This window comes from Acinonyx jubatus, chromosome D3, assembly GCF_027475565.1.
Source record: "Acinonyx jubatus isolate Ajub_Pintada_27869175 chromosome D3, VMU_Ajub_asm_v1.0, whole genome shotgun sequence".
In the NCBI taxonomy this organism is placed as follows: Eukaryota; Metazoa; Chordata; class Mammalia; order Carnivora; family Felidae; genus Acinonyx; species Acinonyx jubatus.
Genome location: NC_069392.1, coordinates 65,113,214 through 65,137,130, shown reverse-complemented (window position 1 = coordinate 65,137,130; position 23,917 = coordinate 65,113,214). Strand labels below are relative to the sequence as shown.

At 49.8% G+C, this 23,917-nt stretch overlaps 1 protein-coding gene and 1 long non-coding RNA gene across 3 annotated transcripts in view; one reads left to right on the top strand and one right to left on the bottom strand.

The window, feature by feature from the left end:
- The window catches only part of LOXHD1 (lipoxygenase homology PLAT domains 1), a 164,233-nt gene that overhangs the window by 10,099 nt on the left and 130,217 nt on the right, over window positions 1-23,917 (top strand). Inside the window, exons 3-4 of one of the 2 annotated variants that reach the window (XM_053205540.1) lie at window positions 2,673-2,753; window positions 4,613-4,797. In XM_053205540.1, the coding sequence (XP_053061515.1) occupies window positions 2,673-2,753; window positions 4,613-4,797 (266 nt within the window). Of the gene's footprint in view, window positions 1-1,527; window positions 2,754-4,612; window positions 4,798-23,917 lie in introns of those variants that run through there. The other variant, XM_053205539.1, reaches the window with a different exon arrangement.
- LOC106972939 (uncharacterized) lies at window positions 5,077-21,063 on the bottom strand. Its single transcript, XR_008291430.1, has 3 exons — window positions 20,703-21,063; window positions 17,468-17,561; window positions 5,077-5,800 (listed from the first exon to the last, which is right to left on the bottom strand). It is a non-coding gene; the product is annotated as an uncharacterized LOC106972939 (long non-coding RNA).

Here is a 23,917-nt window from a genome sequence, read left to right as displayed (position 1 = left end):
GTTTTCCATGAGACAGTGAAGCATGGCGGTCAACTATTTAACAAACACGCTGGAATGCACACATCCACATTCTCCCTGGCCCTGGGCTCAGGGCCTTTGTGTAGGTCGCAGGGAGCTGTCAGTGCTTCTCCAGAAGGAGCTGTGGTCAGAGGCCCCCCAGGACACCAGCTGCTCTCCTTCCAAATCATCCTCCTCTTCCCCTGCTCATGGGCACTCGCTGTTTTCCAAATTCCAGGCGGCTCAGCAGATGAAGCCTGACAAGCCTCGAACTCATCCCCCAAGGATTCAGCCCAGGCAGCTGCTGGCCTCGGGGCATGGGGGGCTGTGGAGACAGGACCTGTCGCCATGTGCATAATCACAGATCGAGATGTACTCCCTTTGGCAAACTTAGAAAATACATACACGGACCAGAAAACATAAGCAACACTTCATAATACTCTTACCATCGAGACATGATGTTTTGTATAAATCCTTCTTCTTCATTGTTTTTTTTTTTTTTTCAACATTTATTTATTTTTGGGACAGAGAGAGACAGAGCATGAACGGGGGAGGGGCAGAGAGAGAGGGAGACACAGAATCGGAAACAGGCTCCAGGCTCTGAGCCATCAGCCCAGAGCCTGACGCGGGGCTCGAACTCACGGACTGCGAGATCGTGACCTGGCTGAAGTCGGACGCTTAACCGACTGCGCCACCCAGGCGCCCCCTTCTTCATTGTTTTTAAAAGCAGCTGGCCTCCCGTGGTGTTCCTACATTTTCTTTTGCAAATGCTTTTTCTTTTAAGCCCATATCATAAACCTGTTCCTGTTCCATTAACATTATAATGGGAGTTTTTGGTGGCTGCGTAATATTCTACCTCACAGCCTCCCAGGGTGGCTATTTCTTAGGGTATTTATCTGGTGTAGAGACCCTTGTCTATTCTACACATTTATTTCCTGGTCTCATAGGTTGAAAATACCTCTTGTTCACTTCCTTATATCCCACCCACACAAGCCTGATGGTGCTTAGATTTGACGTTCCTGTGTTTTCCACGTTGTTGCACATCTGCTCTTACCCTGCAGCACAACATGGGGTTGTTGTTCATCACTTTTGGAGATAAGATTCTCACAGGTATGTGCAGCAACCCCAGAGAAGGGGCCCTTTCACTCGAGCAAAAAGCCAGAAGTTTCCATCACTTTCTCCTCCTCCCCCTCGGTGCCCAGACCACAACTTGGGGCCTCTTTCCCCCCAACAAGCCTGCCTCAGGGTACATTAAAAATTTTTTTTCTAATGTTTATTTATTTTGAGGGAGAGAGAGACAGAGTGCGAGCAGGGGAGGGGCAGAGAGAGAGGGAGACATAGAATCCGAAGCAAGCTCCAGGCTCCAAGCTCTCAGCACAGAGCCCGACGCGGGGCTCAAACCCACAAGCCGTGAGATCATGACCTGAGCCAAAATCGGATGCTTAACCGACTGAGCCACCCAGGCACCCCTCAGTGTACATTTTCCACTTAATTTCATGAGATCTGCCCTGCTTTTGGAGGACCTTAGGCCTCATGTCTCACGACATGCCCACCTGAAGGAAACTTCTCGGGACAGACTATTTGCTAAAGTGGGTCTGTTTGCAGAGAACCACAGCTTTGGAGTGTGCAGAACTTATAGGCCTTCTGTTACCAAGTCTGAGCCTTGTTGCCTTAGAGGGAAGGCTCTTCCCCTCTGTCTTTATTTGGAAGCACAGTGATGGCCTAGTTATTATATGTGTTTGTCTTCCACACTTTTCTTTCCCGTGGGCTGAGTGCTGGTGACGAGAGCCCTGGCTGGAAGCCCTGGGGGAGGTCGACGGCTCTCCGGCCTGTGAGGGCGTCGCTGCGTGGGCAGGAAGAGCTGTGAGTGGAACTGGATGGCCGGGTCTGAGCCCACACAGAGGACACAGCAGATGTCCGTGCGAGATTCAGGTTTCTGCTCCCGGAGGACTCCGGGTGAGGCTGCTCCAGCCCTCCTGTGTCTAAGCTGATGCAACCTAGGATGCTCCAGAGTCTGGACCCACTCAGGCAGCTCATTGAGGAACATCTCAGGTGTACTTGCTTTTGTTCACACCGTCTTTGTGATGCCAGATACGCATTCCCCTCACCACCCGCCTCCCTGGTTGCTGGTTTTTTGGTTGAGCGTTTCCTTTCTTGTTGGAATGGCAGGACCATGGGCCACCACCCAAGCTCCACATCCGCTTGGGGCTGCCATTGCAACTCCCCCCAGCAAGAGCAAGGCAGGTGAGGAGAGGCCCGGGGGCCTGCAGACCCAAGAGCACCATGGCGTTCACTATGGCCTCCTTCCTCCTCCGCTGTCCCAACGCAGAGCAGCCAGAGGGCATTGGGTCATGACTTTGGGGATCCAGGTTCTGATCCCAGACCTGCGATCAATTGGCAGTTTCCTTGTTTGTAAAATGGGGCTAATTATTGCCCACCATACCTGCCTTAGTGATGTGTGGCGAACATCACAGGACAACTTGAGTGTGAAAGCAAGGAACGAGTAGTAACCGACCTTGCCCTCTGTCAGAAAGGAGTCTCAGAATGGGAGTGGTTACTCATAGCACTTCCCAGGACTGGGATGGTGGAGGAAGAAGGGGGATGCCAGCCCTTGGCTCTCCTCCCAGGCTTGTGAGCCAAGTGCAGATTACTAAGTGTGCACGTGTTCGTTGTAGGAGTGAATCTGCCTTTGAGAAAGCCAATGTCGACGTCTTCCGGGTGAGAACCAACAACGTGGGCCTCATCTACAAAATCAGGTCAGAATCTGGCCCCTGACCAGGAAGGAAGTGAGATGAAAACCAGTAGATTAGGAACTGATGTCACTACTGACACTTTCTGGATGTCAATTACTCCCTGGTGTCATTTGAGGGGTGACTGAAGGCCCAGATCTTTCCCACCCATGTTGAGTCATGGCTCCCTAAACTTGCCCATTAGAGATTCACTTCTCTGTGTTGAGACTACTTAAGACAATTTCTCACAAACTTGGGAAATATGCTCTAAGAGACACTAGCATAGTGGTTAAGAGTGGATTCTGAGTCCAGATTGCCTTGGTTCAAACTTCTGCCTTTCCATTTGCTAGCTGTGGAACTTCGGGCGTTTCCTCTCCAAGCCCCAGTTTCCTCATTTGTAATAACGATTCCTACCACCTAGAGTTAGGGGGGACTCAGCAAGTTAGTGCTCAGACGGTAACTGGCACTCAGCAAGTATTAGAGATGCTGGGTCACATTGCAGGGTGCCTTATGACAGAGAGCTTGCCTCTCTCTGGGGGCGTCTGTGTGAGTGTGCTGGGAAGGATAATTCTATCAGCCTGGTTGCCAAGGAAGAGTCTTCAATTGCCCTCCTTCCCCCCCTCCTTCCTCCCTCCCTACGACCCACACCCATTCAAGTTTATGCCCATTTATCAGAATGTCATCATCTGGGGTCTGATTGCACCCAGGCTAGGGCCTGGCTGCCTCAGTCCTAAGTTGTCTTCCTCCCACTAGAAAGTATAGGACCATGCACTGTCTTTCTTGGAAAAAAGGGACAAATGAGGGCCCCGGCACTGGTGTGTGAGGGAAGGGTGTGACAAACAGGGAAGGGGAGGGTCGGGAAGAGGGTTTTGCTGTGGGGAAAGGCAACCGTTATGCTGAGGTCCCACTAGGTGCTGGGCTCTGTGCCAGACAGAGGCACACATCCTCGGGCACGTCATGGGTCATTGGTCCATCGGGGCTGTGTGCTGTGAGCTGTGTCTGTCCCATGAGGGCCTGCAAAGATAAGGCCCCACTGCAGTGCACAGGGAGGTGATGTTTGGCATAAAGTGAGGTTATGCAGGGGTCAAGGTCTGGGGGAGAAACTGACCTCAGAGAAAAAACTGGGATTGCCAAGGATAAGGGGCACTATCAGAAGTGCAGGAAATTTGGGGGGCCAGATTTTGAAGAGTGTGGATCTATGCTGCCCGATCCAGTAGCCCCTGGCCACATGTGGCTCCTGAGTGCTTGAAATGTGGCTACTCCAAATTGAGATGCACCGTACATATATGAGCACAATGGAGTTTTGAAAACTTAGTATGAGAATATAAAATATTGCACTGATAAATTGTCACACGGTTGCATGTTGAAATGATAAATGGATGAAATAGAATGTATTATTAAAATGAACTTCACCTGTTTTTTGGGGTTTTTTTTGCTTCTAGATATCTAGAAAATCTAAACCTATGTACATGGCTCACACATGCAAGCTCATGTGATATTTCTGTGAGGCAACATCAGTGTAAATGGCTACAGGGTATCCTCTGGGTGGAGAGACTAAGGGGAGTGTCTGGGGGTCTCTGGGGGTCTGGGGATCAGGGAGAGAAGTGAAGCTCAAGATGGTCCCGCTGCAAGCCTGGGCAATCCTGGACTTTCCGCGGAAGGCAATATTACCTTGCAGGTGATGTCACAACGTTAACACTCATTAATAGGCACATCTACCTTGCAAGGTATTCCTGTTTTGCAGATGAGGAAACTGAGGCTCGAGGGGGAAAGCGACCGCGACAAAATGAGGGAACCTCTCTTTGGAGTGAACATTTGGGTATGCCAGTGTGGAAGGGTGTCATCTCTTGCTGCCAATGACATGTGGGTGTCTGCCTCTGCCCCAGGATCGAGCATGACAACACCGGCCTGAATGCCAGCTGGTACCTGGATCGTGTGACTGTGACCGACATGAAGCGGCCTCACCTCCGCTACTACTTCAACTGCAACAACTGGCTGAGCAAGGTGGAAGGTGACCGCCAGTGGTGCCGTGACCTGCTAGCCAGCTTCAACCCCATGGACATGCCCCGAGGTCAGTGCCGAGGCAGGCCTGCCTGCCGTCCTTCCCTGCCTGGGCTGGCCCCCGTCCCTGTCTTGCTCTGGGCAGTCCCGTGTCCCCTTTGCCACTTGTCCAGGGTCTTCCAGTCGGCTGGGACCCAGCTGAAGCCCCATCTTTTCCACATGACCTCCCCAAGAGCAAGCTTATGTGCTCTGGGGACTCAAGGAAATGGGAAATGCAAACGAACCAGGAGGCATGATGGAGGGGTGGGAGCAGCCCTGGGCATATCCTGTGTTTTCAACATTTCTTGTTGATGGGTATCTACCTAGAGTCCTCTCTGAGTTCAAAGGCAGCTGCCTCCGTCTTCCTATCTCTTTGCCCTTCTTCTGATGCCCAGAAGAAGGTGAGCTATGGCCAGGGCAGGGCAGATGGGAATCAGAACTCACAGCTACAGGGGCTCCATCAAGCTGTCCCTACCTCCTCCTGATTCTATGAGGAGGGAAACGACTAATTTCAAGTGCATCTCTGGCCAAAGGCCTTAAATTCGGGCATTTTAGCTCAACAGGAGGCGGGGGAACAAATCATGTAAAAACACACACCGTATCCCGTGGCCTGTTTTAATCACACTCTGTCCCCTAAAGTTCTGACCTCACCTCACCTCATTATTGGACATAGTTGCCTTTCCCAAAACGGAGACATAACACGTGGGCACCACCATCATAGCACCTTGCTTGCAGAGTGTCATAGACATTTGGAGGTGAAGGCATTTGATAGCCATGTGACTTTGCCGGGGTCGCTCAACAGAGTAACAGAAGGCGGACGCACTCCTTAGATTCTGCCTTCCAGCGTGTGCCCTGTCGTCTCCAGGTTCCGTCCTCTCTTGCAGCCCAGCTGGGCAGAAATAAGCATATTCTGTGTCCACTGGGCTTCAGCTCGCCTTTCTCTGTCTACCTCTGATTTCCTACCTTCCAGCTAATCTTGAACTTGCCTTGTTCCTCTGTGGCCCCCACCATAATTCCTTGCAACTTCACTGTTTCTTTAAAAAAAAAAAAAAAAAAAAAAGAGTTGCTATTGATCTTTCTCTTATGACAAAAGCCAAATTTGACCATTGCAGAAAATTTAGAAAACAGAAATATGCAAACATTAAAAAAAAAAAAAAAGAATACCTGTAATTCCATCATCTGGAGAAACATCACTGGTTACATGTTTGTGCCCCCATTTCCAGTCTTTTCTATGCACAGTTTGAGAGAATGGACTGGTACCACATCCTGTTTTAGAGCATGTTTGTTTCGATGCCATTAAATATGGCTCAACACCCCTGCTTGCAGTGGCTGTGAAGTGTCCTTGTATAGAGGGGCACCATCATCCATTCACTGAATCCCTTATGTTGGACATTGACATCGTGTCCCCCTCTAAAATTTTATTGTTGATATAAATAATACACCCAAATCTTTGCACAGACAAACGATTCTTTCCTTAGGATAAATTCCTAAATAGAATTTCCAGGTCAAATAGAATGCACATGGTTAAAGCTTTTAATGGGCATTTCCAAAATGCCGTAGAAAGGGTACATCAGTGCACAACCCCACCAGCTATGCAAAAGCACCCACTTTCCTCACCCTCAATTCTTAGTATTGTTTAATTTTCTAATTGGCTAGGAAAGGGGGTTTTACAATGTTCTCTCTTTGGTTATTGGTGAGGCTGGATATTTTTCATGTGTTTATTGTGTTTATTGGTCATTGGTATTGTGTGTGTGTGTGTGTGTGTGTGTGTGTGTGCGCGCGTGTGTGAATTATCTGCCCATACCCCATGCCTGTCTTTTCAACTGGGGTGAATTTCATAGATTTTCGTCAAAACTTTACGTATCTTTACTTCTTGATCCAGTCTCTTTACTAGGAATAATCCTTAGCAAGTTGTCAAGCTGGCTACCTTCCTGTCTATTCCCCCAGGCTCCTCTTTTTTTTTGGCCTTTTCCCACTATTTAGTTCTTCATGCTACCGTTTGCTTTGGTCACATGAAAATCTAGGGTTCCCCTGTTAGAAGAGCTTATGAGAAGTCACCATTAAGAAAGAATTCATGTGACCCCATAGTTCCCCAGCTTTCCACAAGAATCATCCAGGGTAGTGTTCTTGCCTCTTAAAGGAAGGACAAAGACACCCGCTGACCTTGTCCCTGAATCAGACCGCCTGGGCCCCCTGCCCTTTTATGAGCTGGAGGCACTGGAGTTTTAGTAATTCCAGGCTGGATTCTGAAAGAAGGAATGAAAAAAGGAATCTTCGAATATTCAGAGGACTGCATTGGTAAACAAAAGGTAAACTCTCTTTGCTTTTCACCTGGAATTATACCCACTTGATATTTGGTTGCTGCAGGGGAGCCTCTAATGGTCAAAATGGGGAAGATAATCATTTCTTCATCCATGCAGTTTGACAGATGAAAATACTTTAAGTCATGGGATGGCGGCTTAAGAAGGGGACTTGTTAGTGCATATTTCATCCTCCAAGGGTTAGTGAGTCATTAGCTGGGTAGCTTTGCTCCTCTCTCCCCACCTCCAGGACCATCTCCTGAAGCTCTGTCTGATAAATAGCTGGAACCTTCTTTTGTTCCTGCTCTTCAAGGAGGGTAGGTGTTCTAGGCTGACCGACTGACCTTTTGGCCAAGGTGATCAGCAGAAAATGGCAGGGGCAGAGGGACTGGACCTTGACCAGGTTTCTAGATGGTTGCTCTATAGGGGATCTCATATATCATGCTTAGTTAGAGACACGGCACCTGTGGTTGCTGGTGAGCTGTGTAGCTTTAGAACTGCTGCCCTGGCAAGAACATTACCCTTCCTGCATGACGCAGTGCCTGACGTTTGCCACGGAGATGACTTTTCCTTCTCTGGGTTCTCTTTAAACATGGGAAAATGCCCCACATATTTCTAGTACGTCGGGGTGAACGCCTGGTCAGGGCCACCCTTTTCCTTCATGGAGCCCATGGGGTAAAGGTAGCCATGAGAAAAAGCAGGGACAGGAAGTTCCAAAAGAAGGAAGGGGATGATGACTAACTCAGTTAGTGTGGAATGAAGTTGTGTGGGTGGAAGATCCTAGAGCCCAAGTTCAATTTCTCAATTGTTCTCAATTGGTTGGTAAAATCGCTACACCTGGCACCTTAAGAAAACCAGGTAGCAGAGCCAACCCAAACCCTTCACCTTTTGGTTTCCTTTGTATCTGACTGCCAAGCCTGGGGGGATCTGTTGCTGGGGACCAGGGAGACAGGCTGTGGTATCCCCTCAACCACTGGAGGCTCCCGAACCCCAGCCGCTCACATTCCATCTTTAAGAGTCTTGTCTTATTCAAGTAAGCAATTTTCTTTGTTTACTTAGTCTTCTTTAACTCACTTTTGGCAACTTGTATATTGTAAGTTTATTTTTAAAAGAAAGCAGATATCACTATCACAAAAAACTGTTATCAATTCCTGTAAATATCAGCACATGTGAAAACAAATACGTAACATTAGATAACCCTCCTGTATCACCATTAGCATCCTGTGTGCCACCCGTGGTGTGCAAACTGCACCCTGGGAAACACTACCAGCCCTGATCTGTGAGGAAGGGAAAGTAGAAGTGGGGAGGAGGGGAGAAGGGCTGGTAGGGTATCTGGGCTGTCCTCTTCAAGAGTCCTTGGCTTCACTTCATCCCTAGCACACTTCTGGGGGAGGCAAGGTGAAGGATGGCAGGCAGGGGTTAATTGCACAGAGGACTGAACTGAGGGCTCAGAGAGGTGGTGATTCATCTAATACCAAGCAGCCAACCACTGATAGAGCTGGGACTAGAGTGCGAGGCTCCTAATTCTTGGAATGGGCTTCCTGTGTCTCCAAGACCAAGGGCAACCAACCTGGCCCCTAAGAGATCAAGGCTTGAAGGATCACAGCTAGGGCTCATGGGGGTTAGTAGGACCAGTCGACTGTCACAGGGATCCTTTCCACAGCGTCCACATCAGTTGCTTCTCCAGCCTTGGTTTGAATCCAGCCTTTCTTGACGGTGGGTGGTTCCCAACCACCCAGCTCAGCCATCCCAGTGCTAAGGGGCACTGGTTTTCAGAAAGCTCTTCCTGCAGTTAAAACCCATACACTCTCCCTGGGACTTCTGCTTGTCCATTGCAGTCCTCTGCTAACAAACACCCTGGATGTTTTCATGTCTGCCTTTCAGCCATGTGAAGAAAGGCTGCCCTCCTCTCAGGACTGCATCCCCAGGTTCCTTGGCCTCTCCTCTTGTGGCTTATGCCCAGCCTGCATCCCTGAGTAGCTCTGGTTTATCAGTGATCCCCAAGAATGTACCTCCTAGGCAAGAACCCTATGTTCCGGATTGGCGGGTGGTGGGCGGGGGTGGGGGCCGGCGGGGGGGAGTGGACTCCTCAGAACAAGAGTGCATAGGTCTCCCTGACTCCATTATCCTACTTCTTCTAAAAAATTATTATTATTGCAGTAAGACATAAATAAAATTCACCATCTTAACCATATTTAAGTGCATTATTCAGTGGCATTAAATAAATTATTGGGTATCCATCACCACCATCCATCTCCAGAACTTGCTCCTCTTCCCAAACTAACACTCTGTGCCCATAAAATAGCTCCCCTTTCCCGTTTCTTCTAGCCCTGGGCAACCTCTGTTCTTTCTTCTGTCTCTATGAATTTGACGACTTAGGAATCTCATATAAGCAGAATCATACAATATTTGTTCTTTTGTGACCGGCCTATTTTACTTTAGCATAATGTCTTCAAGCTCTATCCATGTTACAGCATGTGTGGGAATTTCATTTCTTTACAGGGCTAGATGATATTCCATTATATGCGCAGCCCCTATTTTATTTATCCAGCCATCTGTCGATGGACATTTGGGTTTTTTTCCACCTTTTGGCTATTGTAAATAACACTGCTATGAACACTGTGTACAAATAGCTGTTGAAGTTCCTGCTTTAATTTCTTTTGGGTACAGACCCAGCAGTGGAGTTATTGGATCGGGTAGTAATTCTGTGTTTAACTTTTTTGAGGAATAGCCGTACTGTTTCCTACAGCAGCGACATAATTTTGCATTCCCAGTAACAGTGGACAAGGGTTCCAACTTCTCTACATACTCACCAATACTTGTTATCTTCTGGGTTTTTTAAATAATAACCACAGTTAGTGATGTTGAACATCTCTTCTTGTGCTTATGGGTCATTTGTACATTTTCTTTGGAGAAATGTCCATGCAAGTCCTTTGCCCATTTTAAAGTTGAGTCGTCTGTTTTTATTGTTGAGTTGTATGGGTCCATCCAGAATATATTTGGGGGTATTAACCATTTATCAGATGTGATTGATTTACAATTATTTTCTCCCATTCCATAGGTTGCCTTTTCACTCTGTTGAAAGAGTTTTGTTGGTGCGCAAAAGCTTTTAATTTTTATGAAGTCCAATTTATTATTTTTTCTGTTGTTGCCTGTGCTTTTGGTGTCATATCCAAGAAATCATCACCAAACCCAATATCATGAAGATTTTGCCCCATGTTTTCTTCTAAGAGTGTTATACTTCTACATCTTACATTTAGGTCATTGATCCATTTTGAGTTAATTTTTGTGGACATTATAAGAGTCCAATTTCATTTTTTTGCACATGGAGAACCAATTTTCCTAGCATCATTTGTTGTAAAGACCGTCCCTTCCCCCACTGAATGGTTTCACACTCTTGTCAAATATCATTTGGCCATATTCACAAGGGCTTATTTCTGGGTTCTTTATTCTGTTCACTGACCCAAAGGTCTGTCCTGAAGTCTACTGCACTGTTTTGATTACTGTAGCTTTGGACGGAGTTTGGAAATCAGGATGTGTAAGACTTCCAACTTTGTTCTTTTCTTTTAAGATTGTTTGGATATTCAGGCTCCCTTGATGTCCTGCTTCTTTTCATCCATCCTACATTTTCATTAACTGTTTTTCACAGTGACAATATATCACATTGACTTTGAGGCCAAAGGGCTCTTATTCCCCCCAAAAGAAAAGAAGAAAATGCTGTCTCCACCCCAAGTCCTCAGTTCTTGCCCAGGACTTCAAGGCTTCTGGAGAAACATCCTGGATTGTCCTGACTCATTCCCACATGAGTCAGCAGGAGCGGGTATCCCATTCTTGGCTGGCTCCCCTCCACATCTTAGTGGGAAGGTCCAGGAGACACCACACCTCCTGATTAATAGTTGCAGACATACATGCACACTACTAGGGAGCTAGCAGCCATCTCTATGGTCATCTCCCTCTTAGAGTGGGTGTCAGGGGTCCTGGCACCTTCTCGGGTCTGGGGAGGGTTGGCAGCCATTTTTTCAGCATGTCTGCATCGACTATCCCTGGGAACACAGTCTTGGCTCTCGAACCACTCCAGAATTGTAGTGAATTTTCCCTCCTGCCATCTGCCTCTTGGCATCCCCCCATTGCCATGCATGCCTGACTCTCTTCCGAGAGGATTTCCACCTAGAATGGCTGCCCCTCTTGACAACCCAGAACCCAGAGGGGCAGGGTAGCTGCATTGACAGCTATACACTGAGGGCAGCCCCTGGCCAGAATCTCAGCACAGTCTCCCAGGCCTCGAAGTGAAGCATTACCATTAGCAGCTGTCATTGGTCATGCCCTTCTGCTCCCCAAGCTGCTCTTAAATGCTGAGTCTGGGGTAAGGATATCACCCTTGCCTTCCAGTTGCTTGCAGTCCAGTAAGGACACAGACCATCATAGTATGAGCTACCCTCAAGGGGAGTGGAAGGTATCACATGGTCCACAGCTCCATGTCTCAAGTCATAAGAGTCCTAGGTTCAAATCCCCAAACGCTACCTTCTAGCTATGTGACCTTTGGACAAAATACTTCTGTAGTCTTGTGTCTTCATATGTATACACTGTACAAATCCACAGCACTCCTAGGAGGTAAGGTCTATTATTTTCCCCATTTTCTACCTGCAACAAAGGTCAAAGTGAGCATGCATAGAGCACTTCCCACCTCTCCCTGTGTTCCTTAGTCCCATTCTTAGTCCCAGTTCCCATTTGTCAACGTGTTTGCTCAGATCGTGTTGGCTCCAGTGTCTGGCAGGCGGTATCTCTGAAAGCTGTTCTCTCCAGCACTAATAAACCATGAGGAAGTTTCAAGGGACCCATAGGAAACGGGTCTGAGAATGAGACATTCTCTCCCCACCTGCTCCCAGATTGTGGAGAGAAGCCAGACTGCTGACAGAAGTTTCTGGGGTTTGGGCCTTGTCCCATCAAGCCCCACAAGGACCCAGTAGGACTGCTCTCCCCAGAGCCCCAGAATCCTGCCTGCCTGCTGCCTGGAAGGGGTATCCTTGCTCCCATGCTTCTGTGTCAAGTTGGTTAGAGAGAAAACTGTGGATCTCCTACTAAAACATATCTCAGGGTCAGGAAATGTCAGAGCCAGTGCCTTCCTGGTCCCCCTCCCCCCACCTGCTCTCTTTTATCCTATACTTCAGTCTTCTCTGTGCTACCCAAACCCCACTGCGGGGGAAGCCCCAGCCTCTCTGGAAAGCACTGGCTGCTCCCTCACCTCGGGTGTTCTTCCTCCAAACTCTGGAGAAATTGAAGTCTGTGCCATCCACTGAAGTGGATTTTCAGGGTGTTCTCCCAACCCAACTGCATCAAGGATGTGTAAGGAATCTCAGGGCAGAGAGGAGGAGCTTTTCAGCCTGCTGCTTGAGATGTAGGCATGATCCGGCCAGTTCGTAGCCAGAAAGAGCCACCATGGCTGATGGGGTGGTTGTAGCCCCCAGGGATTTTGAGATGGCTAAATGGCTGAGACACTCCGTATCTCAGGGACTGCTGTTGGCCTCTTTGGGTGCTAACTGCTGACTATGTGTCTATCTGGGCTCTCCAGCCAAGCTCAGGTTTCTCTGGGCATAACACTGGGGTCTACCTACCTGGTGATTTATTTCTCTTGTACCTGCCAACTTGCTCACTGGCACTAAGGGACTTGAGTGAAGATTAGTAAGAAACAGGCATGTGTGTGAGTGTGTGTGTGTGTGTGTGTGTGAGTGTGTGTGTGTGTGTGTGTGTGTGTGTGTGTAGACACAATCACTTATGAAGGCCAGCAGCAGAGATGGGTGAAAAGAGCTCTACCATGGAGTGGGAGGCAGATAACGGGCTTCTAGTCTTGCCCTTTGGTAATTGTGTGCCTTAGGCAGGTTACTTGTCCTCTCTGGGCTGCTTCCTCATCTGACCAGAAGGCTGGGCTAGACATTCTCCGAGGTCCTTTGTAGCACTGGCTTTCTCTGGTATTCTGCTAGCTAAATGCCTCCTTGTCTGTTACCTGGCTCCGGGTCTCCCACTCCCCGAACTCACTCCCTTGATGAACCTTGATGTTGTTACTTCTGGTGTGACATTCATGGGCACGGCACCCAGGTGCAACTGGTGACTGTGCTACAGAGTTGCACAGGCTGAGAGCACAGGGCTGCCCAGCCTTCTGGCCCCAGGGAGGCTCAGGACACATCTCTGGGGCTGAAGAGGGCCAGACCTGTTTAAGACAGACCATGCCTGGCCTTCTCACTGCCAATATGATGTCATTTCCTGCTTCCTGGACAAGTAATTGTTCTCATCCCAGCACCAACCCACAAACCCGCCCACCTTAAAAAGCACTGAGATGATCACGTGGCTGAAATTAGTACTGAGCCCACACCACATTGCTTCGGGAAAGTTCTGCCAACTTGGCAATGCGACAGGCCTCTGAAGCCAAGAGCTGAGTTCCAGCTGGCCTGGGGGCTGTTCACACCCCAGGGCTGTCAGAACCCAGGCACAACAGCTCATCGATGTTGCAGACCCAGGCCTCGCAGACAGCGGAGGAGGCCCTGCATTCAGAAGGGCCCTGTCTGAAGTGGGTCCTGTCGCTCCCCATTCTCAGTGGAGCCTGTTCCCTAGGCTTCCTTTGGGACAATCCTTTATCTAAAGGAGCATTTATCTTCTTTGGTGTGTTAATAATAAACATGGCTGCAGCCAATGTTGTGCTGTGTCCCAGAGAGACGGAGGGGCTGGCCGTTGAAGGGAAGGGGGTCCATGAGAAGTTGCAACCACTGGGGAGGTGGGCCTGGAGCGTGCAGGTTGGGGAGTGGCGAATTCCCCCTTTTCTTCCAGATTCCAAGTCTGGGGCTTTTTCTTTCTTCCTTTCTTCCTTTCTTTCTCTATTCCTCCCTCCCTCCCCACCTTCTTCCTTTCCTCTCCTCCTCCTCTCCTCTCCTCCCTCCCTCCCTCCCTTCCTTCCTTCCTTCCTTCCTTCCTTCCTTCCTTCCTTCCTCCTCCCCATCTTCCTTCTTTTTCTCCTCCCCCTTCTTCTTCCTTTCCTTCTCCTTCTTCTCCTTCTCCTCCTCTTCCTCCTCCTTCTCTTTTGCTATAGCAAATAGGACAGCTAATGCTGAGGCTGAAAGCTGCCCATAGGCCAGCTAGAACAGGTAGAAATGGGACTGTGTTTGTCCAGCATAATCACTGTTTCCACTCCCAGTGATTTCATCGGGCAACTGGGTTATAATTTTGTTAGAGCCCACACTGTGCTACACAGTCATTATCACACAGCTCCAGATGTGCACCCAGTCTTGGCAAGACCATGCTGGGCATGGTGCCCACGGTGCATTTGAAGAAGTGATTGGACGAGAAAGGGCTCATGATTAACATTTTAGGGGCATGTGCACATTTCGCTGACCTGTGGTGGATTATGATGGGCCTTCCTGAGAACTGCCTGGTGCCAAAGCAGATGCAGCATGAAAGCAGCCTGGGTGATTGATGCAGAAAGCACCTATCATGAGGGCTCTCTCACACAAGCCAGCAGCCCTGACTTATTTCCACATTCTACAGGATGACACCACAGAGTAATTAAATCATTGATTTTAAAAAATATAGCTCTCTGGCTCAGAAAGCACATGAGACTATATACCTTGAGTTCTAGTTCTCGCTTTGCCACCAGTAGCGATGAGACCCGAGGCAGATCTCAGTTTCGCTCCCATCCTCAGTTTCTTCCTCTATAGAATGGGTGCATTAGGTGGCCTCTGGGGGTCTTTTTAGGATTAGTAGAGTGTCATATCCAAAGAGAGAAGGACGGGTCTGGGGCTAGCCCTCCTCCATGGGGCAGGGGAAATTGGCTTTCGGTGACCTCCCTTCTGCTGCGGACACTTCTTCCTCATTCCACTCCCACCCCAATACTTACTATTCTTCTGCATAGTGTCTGTCTCCCCACTGTGGGCTTGGTCCCTGGACTCCCCTTCTCTGTGGTCAAAACCTGACCCTGCCACTCTACTGGTTGGGTAAGCATGAGCAGATGTCTTAAGTTCTGTGCCTCTATTTCTTCGTCTGTAAAGTGGGGATAACACTAATTCCCACTCATAAAGTGGTTGGGCTAATTAATTGGGGAAATGTACATAAAGACTGACTGTAGTGCTGGACGTAGAGTAAGTGCTCAGTAAACGAGTATTGTGGTGGTGGTTATGATCCTGATGCTTTACCTTCTTCTTCCCCTACATCCAGGCTTATTCTGACTCTGAGATGCATAGACTCAAGATTCTGGCCTTTCAGAATCAGATAGGACTTTGGAGCCACTCAGTGCCGGGATCGCCTCTAAAAGGCAGCAGGCTCATCTAGACAACTGGAAACAGGCTGATGACCTTGATTTCAGTTAAAGCCTGCAGGGAGTGCCTCTTTTCCAAACGCTTTTCCTTCTCCCCAATGTGTCCCCTCAACTCAGCTCAAACGTTATCCAAAGCCCTCTGAGCTAGATTTGCTGTGGACGCCAGTTGGGAGTTACTGTTCCTTTGACCTCTAGGGAGGTGGTCCTGGGCCCATGGACTCCGAGCTGGACTCAGAGCGAGAGGGCTTTGGGGTGGGGGGAGCTGGGCCAGTCCTGCAGCGCTCTCCTCCTCTGAACTTCCCAGCAGCTCCCCGCCCACCCCATCTGCTCCCACCTAACATTGCAGAAAATCATCTCCGGAAAGAGTGGGAAGAAGAGAACTGTTTCCAATGAGGCCCCAGTGACGAGTATCAGAGAATTTCAGGACCAGAAGGGACCTTATCTGCTCTTCCTCCATTTTGCAGAACACAGAAGCCTTGGAAAGTTAAGCCACCTGCTCTTGGTGACACAGTGTGGGCAGAGCTGGTGCCCTGGGCTCCAGATGCCGCCTTGTGCTCCTCCGATGTCATTCAGTGATTCAATGGGCACTATTTGGGAATCTTCTATGTACCAGATCCTTTGCTCAGGATAAATATGTACAGACCTTTCTCTCTAGGAACTTAGCAACTAGAGGGGAGAGGGTCAAGCCAGGAAATAGTGAGTGCAAAAAGATAGAATGTTCTTATTAGGGCCTGACCTGTATCACTAGAAGCATAGAGGAAGGAGGAATCAGTAAGGCTTCATAGAGTAAGTGATGCCCAATTGAGACTTCATAGTTGAGATGGAGTTTGCTAGGCTTTCAACAGAGGGAGGTTTTCAAATAGGTGTTTATAATAACACTCCCCCCACCCCATTTATGGAGAGTACTTTCTCAGAGCTGCAGTTTGTGTGCATGAAATCAGAACTTACGATACAGACGTTGCCTTGGGCCTGATCCAGCTGTGGGTGTCCATTCCAGCCACCAATGTTTTCCTGCTGGACCCTTCCCCTGAGCCCCAAGCATCGGCCAGGGTGGTGCAGGGGTCCCAGAGAAGGGGTTCCCACCCACCTGGAGCTGAATGTCTATCAGGTGGCCCCTGCCTTTGTTTTTTCTCTTCCTTCATCCAGTCCTCAACCCTCCCCCTAGCCTCCTAGCTGCCCAGACCAGCAAGCTCAAAGGTTTCTGGTACCAAAGCCAGCTTGAGGGTGTAAGGATGTCCATCATGTGCATGGGTTTTCCTCAAGCTGGCAGTTCTCAGCGGCTCCTTCCAGACTATACAGGGCATGAGTTATTCAAATGGAATATTCAACTGAAGTTCAGGTGACTTCAATCTTTAGTTTTCAGTTGCAGGGAAAAGAAAAATGGCTGTTGTATAAATTATTAAAGGTACAAATAAGCAAGAGTTCGAAGAAGAATAAAATCTTCCATAATCCCATTACCCCAAAATGATAATAGCTAAAATTTATTGGGCATTCACTCAATGTCAGATATTGTTCTAATCACTATCTATCTGTCTAGCTCATCTTCACAATACCATGACAGATATATTATTATTATTATTATTATTATTATACCCATTTTATGGGTAAAGCAAACTGAGGCACAGAGTGGTTAAGTAATGTGCATACAAGTGAAGGGCCCAAGAGTAAACCCACAACCTTGAACTTAATCCCTGTGTAGGAGAGCCTCGGAGACACTGCTGTTAACATTTTGGTGAATCTCCTTCCTGTGCTTTTTTACGCATGAATGCATTAAACACTACATACTGACGGAAAGTAGTGTTGTATCACAGTCGACTTTGTAACTAGGTTTTTTCACTGAATACTAAAACATTGAATAATCTAAACCATTATTTTAAATGGCCACATGGGTGAACATCATAATTCACCCCAACAATCCCCCATTCTGGATATTTTTAGGTTGTTCTCAATTTTTTTGTTATTAACGATGCTGTGATAGACATCTTTACAGGTCATCTGTGAACACAAGTATCTCCTCATATAAATGAATTGTTAGGCACAGGGACTGAATTGTTAGCTCCGGGATTTGCAGAATGTTAAGCCTTTTGACAGGCAGTACTCACCTGCCCTCCAGGAAGGCTGTGTGGTGTTCTGGTTCCTCCAGCAGCATATGAGAAGTGCATTAGAGGACGATAAGCTCCTGCAGCAGAGTGGAATCTGGGTTGGAAAGGGAAGAAATGGACGAGATTGCTGGGGTGTGCAGGTTGAAGGGGAGGGTCTGCTGTAGAGCCACATGAGGGGGAGCCAAGGGAGACGAGTGACTGAGGGGCGTGTGGAAATAGCTCTGCGGGGCTTGGCAGTGAACTGGATAAGAGGGGCTGAGTGCAGTGAGATAAAAGGAGAAAAAGCCTACCTACTCCATACTCTTTCAATACCTGATCACATCAGGCTTACGTCACAGCTTCCCAAAAAGATGTGCTAGCTGTCTATGATTTGGGGGTAAAACAAAGGACGGAGTATTTTTTCCTGATTACCACCCGGGAGCAACTGTTAATGACTGAGCAATGTTTTTTTGTTTTTGTTTTTTACACTTTATTTATTTTTGAGAGAGAGAGAGAGAGAGAGAGAGAGAGAACAAGTGGGGGACGGGCAGAGAGAGAGGGAGACACAGAATCCAAAGCAGGCTCCAGGCTCCGAGCTGTTAGCATAGAGCCCGGTGCAGGGCTCGAACCCACAAACTGTGACATCATGACCTGAGCCAAAGTCAGTTGCTTAACCAACTGAGCCACCCAGGCACCCTGGCTGAGCAGTGTTTTAATGTCCTTGTGCAACCAGGCTCAGCTGAGTTCACCCCATGGCCTGTGCTTGAGCACGTGTTAAGTGCCAAATAAATGATACAGGCCACAGGAGTTCTGGAATGGAACACCCTGGGCCTGGGAGGTGGGCTTTCAGCTAGACCTTGTGGGGTGGGCGAAAGGACAGATGAGAGTGAACCCTCCTGCCTGGACCTCTTGAGTCCGGGCTTCACCCTTTCTAACTGTGGGAACTTGATGAGGTTTCTTCACCTCTTGCTTCCATTCTCTTCTCAGTAAGCAGTGACCACAGTAGTAATAGGGTCTGTCATCGTGAGGATTACATGAGAAACAGATGTGACCGGCCCACAGTCAGTCCTCAGTAAGCATCAGAGGCTCTTACCAGCTTGCGGCGTGCATGTGTCTACAAGGGCAGCAAGATTGAGGGTATTCTCCAGAAAGCAGAGAAGTTCCAGTCCTTCTTGAAGAAGCATACGAATCTGGGTGAGCGATTCGGGCCTCTGGACCCAAGGGAAGGAAGAGGAAACGTTCTGGGGGCAGCAACAGGGGAGGGAGACTTGAGTCTGGGGACCTGGTTCACTGCTCAGTGGCCAAGACGCAGTTCCCCACGGGTAGCCTTGCGGCCCATCCTTTGGGTCCGTGGACACTCCTCCTAGCACCGGTGCAGGCAGGCCAGAGGAGCTGGGGGCCTTCCCTGGCTGGGGGAGAACATTCCCCTCGCCTCCATCCCCAGGGCAGCCCCGCTTCACGTCTCTCGCTTGTTTCCGTGTTCTCCCCTGGCACTTCCCCAGTGCCTGGCTCTGGATGAGTGGAAGTGATAGGTGCCAGGGAGCAGCCGTGGCCTCGGGTGGGGGCGGGAGGGAATCAGGTGCAGCCAGCCTCCTGCCACCCCTTCCCACCGCTCACCCGCAGGGCAGGGCGAATGAAGCCACTGTCTAAATATTCTAAATATGCACGACCTGAGAATGGGGGGCGAAGGCTAGGGAAAGAAACACCGTGCGGCAATTCAGGATCACTTCATTCATGATTCCCAGCTTCCTAAAAAAGCTTGGGCCACGTGAGCTACTGCGAGGCACAAATCACGTTGGGTGTGGGATGGTCCCTTCCTTGGCAAGCAGGACCGAGGCTTAGTTTCCGGGCATTTGCTTGACTCCTGTCATCGGGAACGTGACAACCAGCTTAGCCCAGCTCAGCGCCGAGATTTGGGGGATCCAGCCCACTCATGGCTGCGCCTCCCCCACGTCGCCCAGGGTGGTTCTCTCAGATGTGTCCTGTCGCTGCTGTGTGCTGACTGTTCCAGACAGAGCGCAGGCGAGGCTGTGGGGGTGGTTGGCGCACCAGGCGCAGGAGGCAGCTCGGGCCTGCCAGTGCCTGCCTTTTCTGGAAGCCCACACAGGCAGCTTCCGGCTGGCCCACAGGGGACACGGTTCCTGTTTAGAGGGCGCAGGCCTGTGCCTCTGCCATGGAGGCTACAGAGGAAATAAGGGGCAAGGCCGGGCTTGTGGATCCTCTGGGCAGGGCAAGCAGGGCACAGACAGCCATATGCTGTGGCCTTGAGGGCCATCTGTCTTTAGGCTGCTGCTAATGCCATCCGTGCAGTACCCCAACTCAATTCTGTTTGGCTCTGAGAGGTACCATGTAATTACCTTAATCTCTGGTCTATTTCCCTTCTTGTATGTTGTTCAGATCAATGTTCAAACTACCTTGGTGTCTTTGAGCTCACACTGACCTTCAGCAAAAGGCAGCTACTCCCTGAAAGGTAGTGTTCCTGGGTTCAGATATGCAGGTTGTGCACTGCACAATTGAGACTATGTAAAGAGACATCTTTCACATCATAGAGGTTGTAGGTTTGTGTATTTATGATGACAGTTATCCAACAGATGGCAGTAAAGTGTCTTGAGGAAGGAAGCCTTTTTCTAATTTGTCGAAAGGCACCCTATGAACTAATGGTAGCTCCCTAAAAGGCCAGACAGAAATCAGTTCTAGGGAGAATGTTAATAGCATTGATTAAACCACAGGCCGACCTCAGAACTGGCTAGGGCAACAATTCCTGTCATCCATCACTAGGTCATGTTGGTCCCACGCTTGCTCGGGAAGCACAGTGAACTTACTAGCCCCTCCTCCAACTTGACCTTCCCCTCTCTTTTCATCTCTGTTCCTTGCTCACTGTCAGGCAGGCAAGGAGCTGAAGGCACAATACCCGAGGTTGCAGAACTGGTGCTGTCATTTGTCTCCACCTTTAGGAAACCCCAGCCGAACCCCCCCCCCCCCCCCCCCCCCCCCCGTTCTCCACTGCACTCAGGGGAACATTGAGCTCAGGCCAATCACCCAGCATTGCATGGGCAGGGAAAGCTGGCCCTGCCTACCCACACTGGGCACAGGACATGCTCCTTCTCACCCCCTCCAGCCCAACAGAAAAAGGGCAATAGTTCCCCAATCTTCAGAGCTTTGAGCTGCTTCGCTGGTGAATAGAGTGTGCTGTGATTACCCTGCGGCAGCATCAAGCCACTCGGCTCCTGTTCCAGGCCGCAGCGCGGAGAGTTACCTGAAGTTCCTGCCTAGACACACAGAAGAGGGCCTGAACGCCCAAGGCAGCCTGGGGCAGCTGGTGGCCAACGACAAGTACGGTGGCCGACTGGGTGTAGCTTTGCGAGGATCTGGAGCTAACAAAGACGTTTTACATTTTTTAAGGGCTGTAAAGAACTAAAACAAGAACAACAGCTGATGACACAGGAAAGTTACACGAAGTTCCGAGGTCGGCTGCCCACAAAGTTTATGGCACAAGGCCACGCCCCTTTGCTGACGTAGTTTTTACGTAGCGTCGTAGCTGCCGTGTTTCCCTTCCCGCCGTTTGACTTTCTCTAGGTGAACCCACATCCGGAGCGAGCGGATGATCCTCGCTCTGATCCAGGGTCGGAAGGTGAGCAGTAGCGTAACATGCGTCGTTCTCTTCCCTTCGTCATCACGCAGCTCTTATCCTCCCCCATCTTCAGGAGAAGGGTGAGTACAGGGCAGGAAGGAATTTTGAGAGAGGGAGACCGCGTTCACCTCGCTGTTATTACCGCGTATTATTACGGTCGTAACACGATTAGTTACTGTTGGTAAACTCTTACTGTGCCTACTTTAGAAGTCAGACTGTGTCACAGTATGTATGGATAGGAGAAAACCTAGTTTATAAAGCGTTCCGTGTCAGGGTTGCAGGCATCCTCCGGGGGTCTTGGACTGGCCCTGCAGGGAAGTGGCGGTGAGGGGCGTGGGGAAGGCGTGGAAGACTCCTGTGTTGTGTGTGGGCTGCTTTCATGATACAGCCGCGGAGTGGAATAGTTGCAACAGAGACCGGGCAGCCTGCAAAGCCTAAAATATTTACCACCTGGCACCTTACGGACAGGTTTTGCCTACCCCTGACATAGAGACTGAGAGGCCATGACATGCTCTAAAAAAGAGCCCTGACTTCAGAGGCAGGAGACCTGGCTTTGAGCCCCTCTTGCATCATTTAGTAGCTGTGTGTCCCCCGGGAAGCCACCTTGCCCTCTGAGCCTCTGTTTCCCCATCTGTAAATGAGAATGTCAACAGTATCTGTCCTGCCTGTATCATGTGGCCGTTGTACGGCTCAGATGTCGTCGAGGACGTGCAGGGACCTCGTGAACTGCAAGGCCTGGGTGACTGTTGCCTATTATTTGCCCTAGAAGGTGGGCCAGTCCTGGCCCGTCCTCCTTCAAGTCCTTCCTCCCATCCCCGTTCTCTGTCCTGCCTTGTTCCCTTCTGGCCCCCGGGGCGGGAATTTCTACTGGCCTTGGACCTTTCCCTCTGGCCCTGTTGCTCTCGCCAGGGAGGCAGCCACATTTCACATATGGGCATTTTGCTCTCACATGGATCACCAGATCCAAGGGATGAATTCAACACATAAAAACCCACTTGTAACCAGAATTACAAGTTTGTGCTCATTGAAATTCTGATCACGGGGAACTGGGGGGCTCTCGTGACCACTTGGGAGGAAGGCTTGATGCACTGTGCTGACAGTCTGGCAGCCGGGAGAGAATGAAGCCCTGCTTTTATCCCGTCTTGCTCTTTCCACTGTATATGCATTTAATCACAATTTCGGGTTGGCGCTGGGCCCTCGGCCTTGTTTGGAAAATGGCAAGTCAGATAGTATGGGGGTTCTGCTTGAAGAGGAAATGTGGACGAAAAGCAGGAGAACAGTAATATAATAAGGCTCATTGTCTGTCTTCGGGACCTTTTACAGAGTGGTTTTGTGAGGTGTGCCTTGCCCGCCCCGCTGCAGCCCTCAGCCCTTCCCCAGTGTGGTCAGAGGTCATCTGGCACATGGCGGGGGGGGGGGGGTGTCTTGCTTCTCACTCAGCCAACTACGTGGAGAACCGGGGCCCCATCTTGCCATAGAGAGTTCTGCAGAGGTGAGAGAACAGTCCAGCCTAATTCCAGAACCGATTTCCTACTGCATTCTGTTCAGCTGACTTTCTGACCCCTGGGCTTGGGCCCTTTGTCCACCTCAGCCAGAGAGTTCTGGAAGCTCCTTCCACCCTTGGCTTGTCTCCTACATTGCCTCATTCCAGCCCTGATGACTCCTTCTCTGGACTTCCCTGGGACTGGGATGCTGTGTGTTCCCTAAACCCTGCATAGGGTCCTGCTCCCCAGGCCTGCCTGTACCAGCCTTGGGCACCTCCCCTGTACTTTGAGGGGCCCCCTCCATCTCTTGGCTTCTCTCTCTAGTCTACAGGCTGCCTTTCCTGGTCAAATGTCATGGAATTGCAGATTGAAAAGGACCCTTAGTGTTCTCACATTCTCTCACCTCTGGCATTTTCTTTACAGCCTCCCTGACAGATGGCTCTCCACCAAAGTGCTTGTCACAAAGTGACTGCTTAGATGTCTCTAGGGATGGGAAACTCACTTCCCCCAAGGGCATCCCATGCCTTTGTTGGATAGCCCCAGGTATTAGAAAACGTTTCTTTCGGTGAGCTAAAATATCTTCCTTTATAATTCAAGTGCTAAGTCTAATTCTGCCTTTTGGAATGATGCAGAATGTCTGCTACTCCTGCCCTGAGTGCTCCCCTACCCCCCCTCATCCTTTCTCATGCTGCCCTGTGCCCAGTGCTGTCTGGCGTCCTCTTGCCCTCTGACTGACTGATGCTCAGCGGTGGCCTTTAGCGCCTCCCCCACCCCCCTGGTATCACCAGCCAGGGAGCCCTGGGCATCTTGTTACCCTGCAGAGGGGACTTGCTTCTGTGTGAAGTGAGCCCCAGACTGGACCTGAGAAAGGATGTGAGCCAAAATGAAAGGTTCTCAGAGACCCTGCCAACCAGGAGAGGAGAGAACAACCCCGCAACCAGGGGCCTCTGCAACTTGAAAGATGATCAGGAGCAGGGGTGGCTGGACATGGCCAAGGCCTTCTTGGTTCTTGGTCTCAGGAGCTTCCAGGGGTGGGGGCTGGGGGGAGGGAACCTGGAAATTGCCTTGTCAGCAAGCTAGCCTAAATATGGCCCAGATTTCAAGCCACTGACCTCGGGGTTGCCTGAGTCTGGCCTCTTCTGAAGACCATGGTTCTGCCTCCCATCTCAGGGGGGCTTCATGGGGATCCGAGGGGGGGGGGTGAGAATCTCGGAGATCTTTGGTTGGGGACAGGATTGGAGGGTCTTCCCTCTCTCGTGATGGGTCTCACCGAGTGAGGTTTGAGGGGAGAATCACTGCCTCCTGGCTCAGGTTCTCAGCAGGTTAAAGATTAGCCTCAGGGCTGTGGCGTATGTC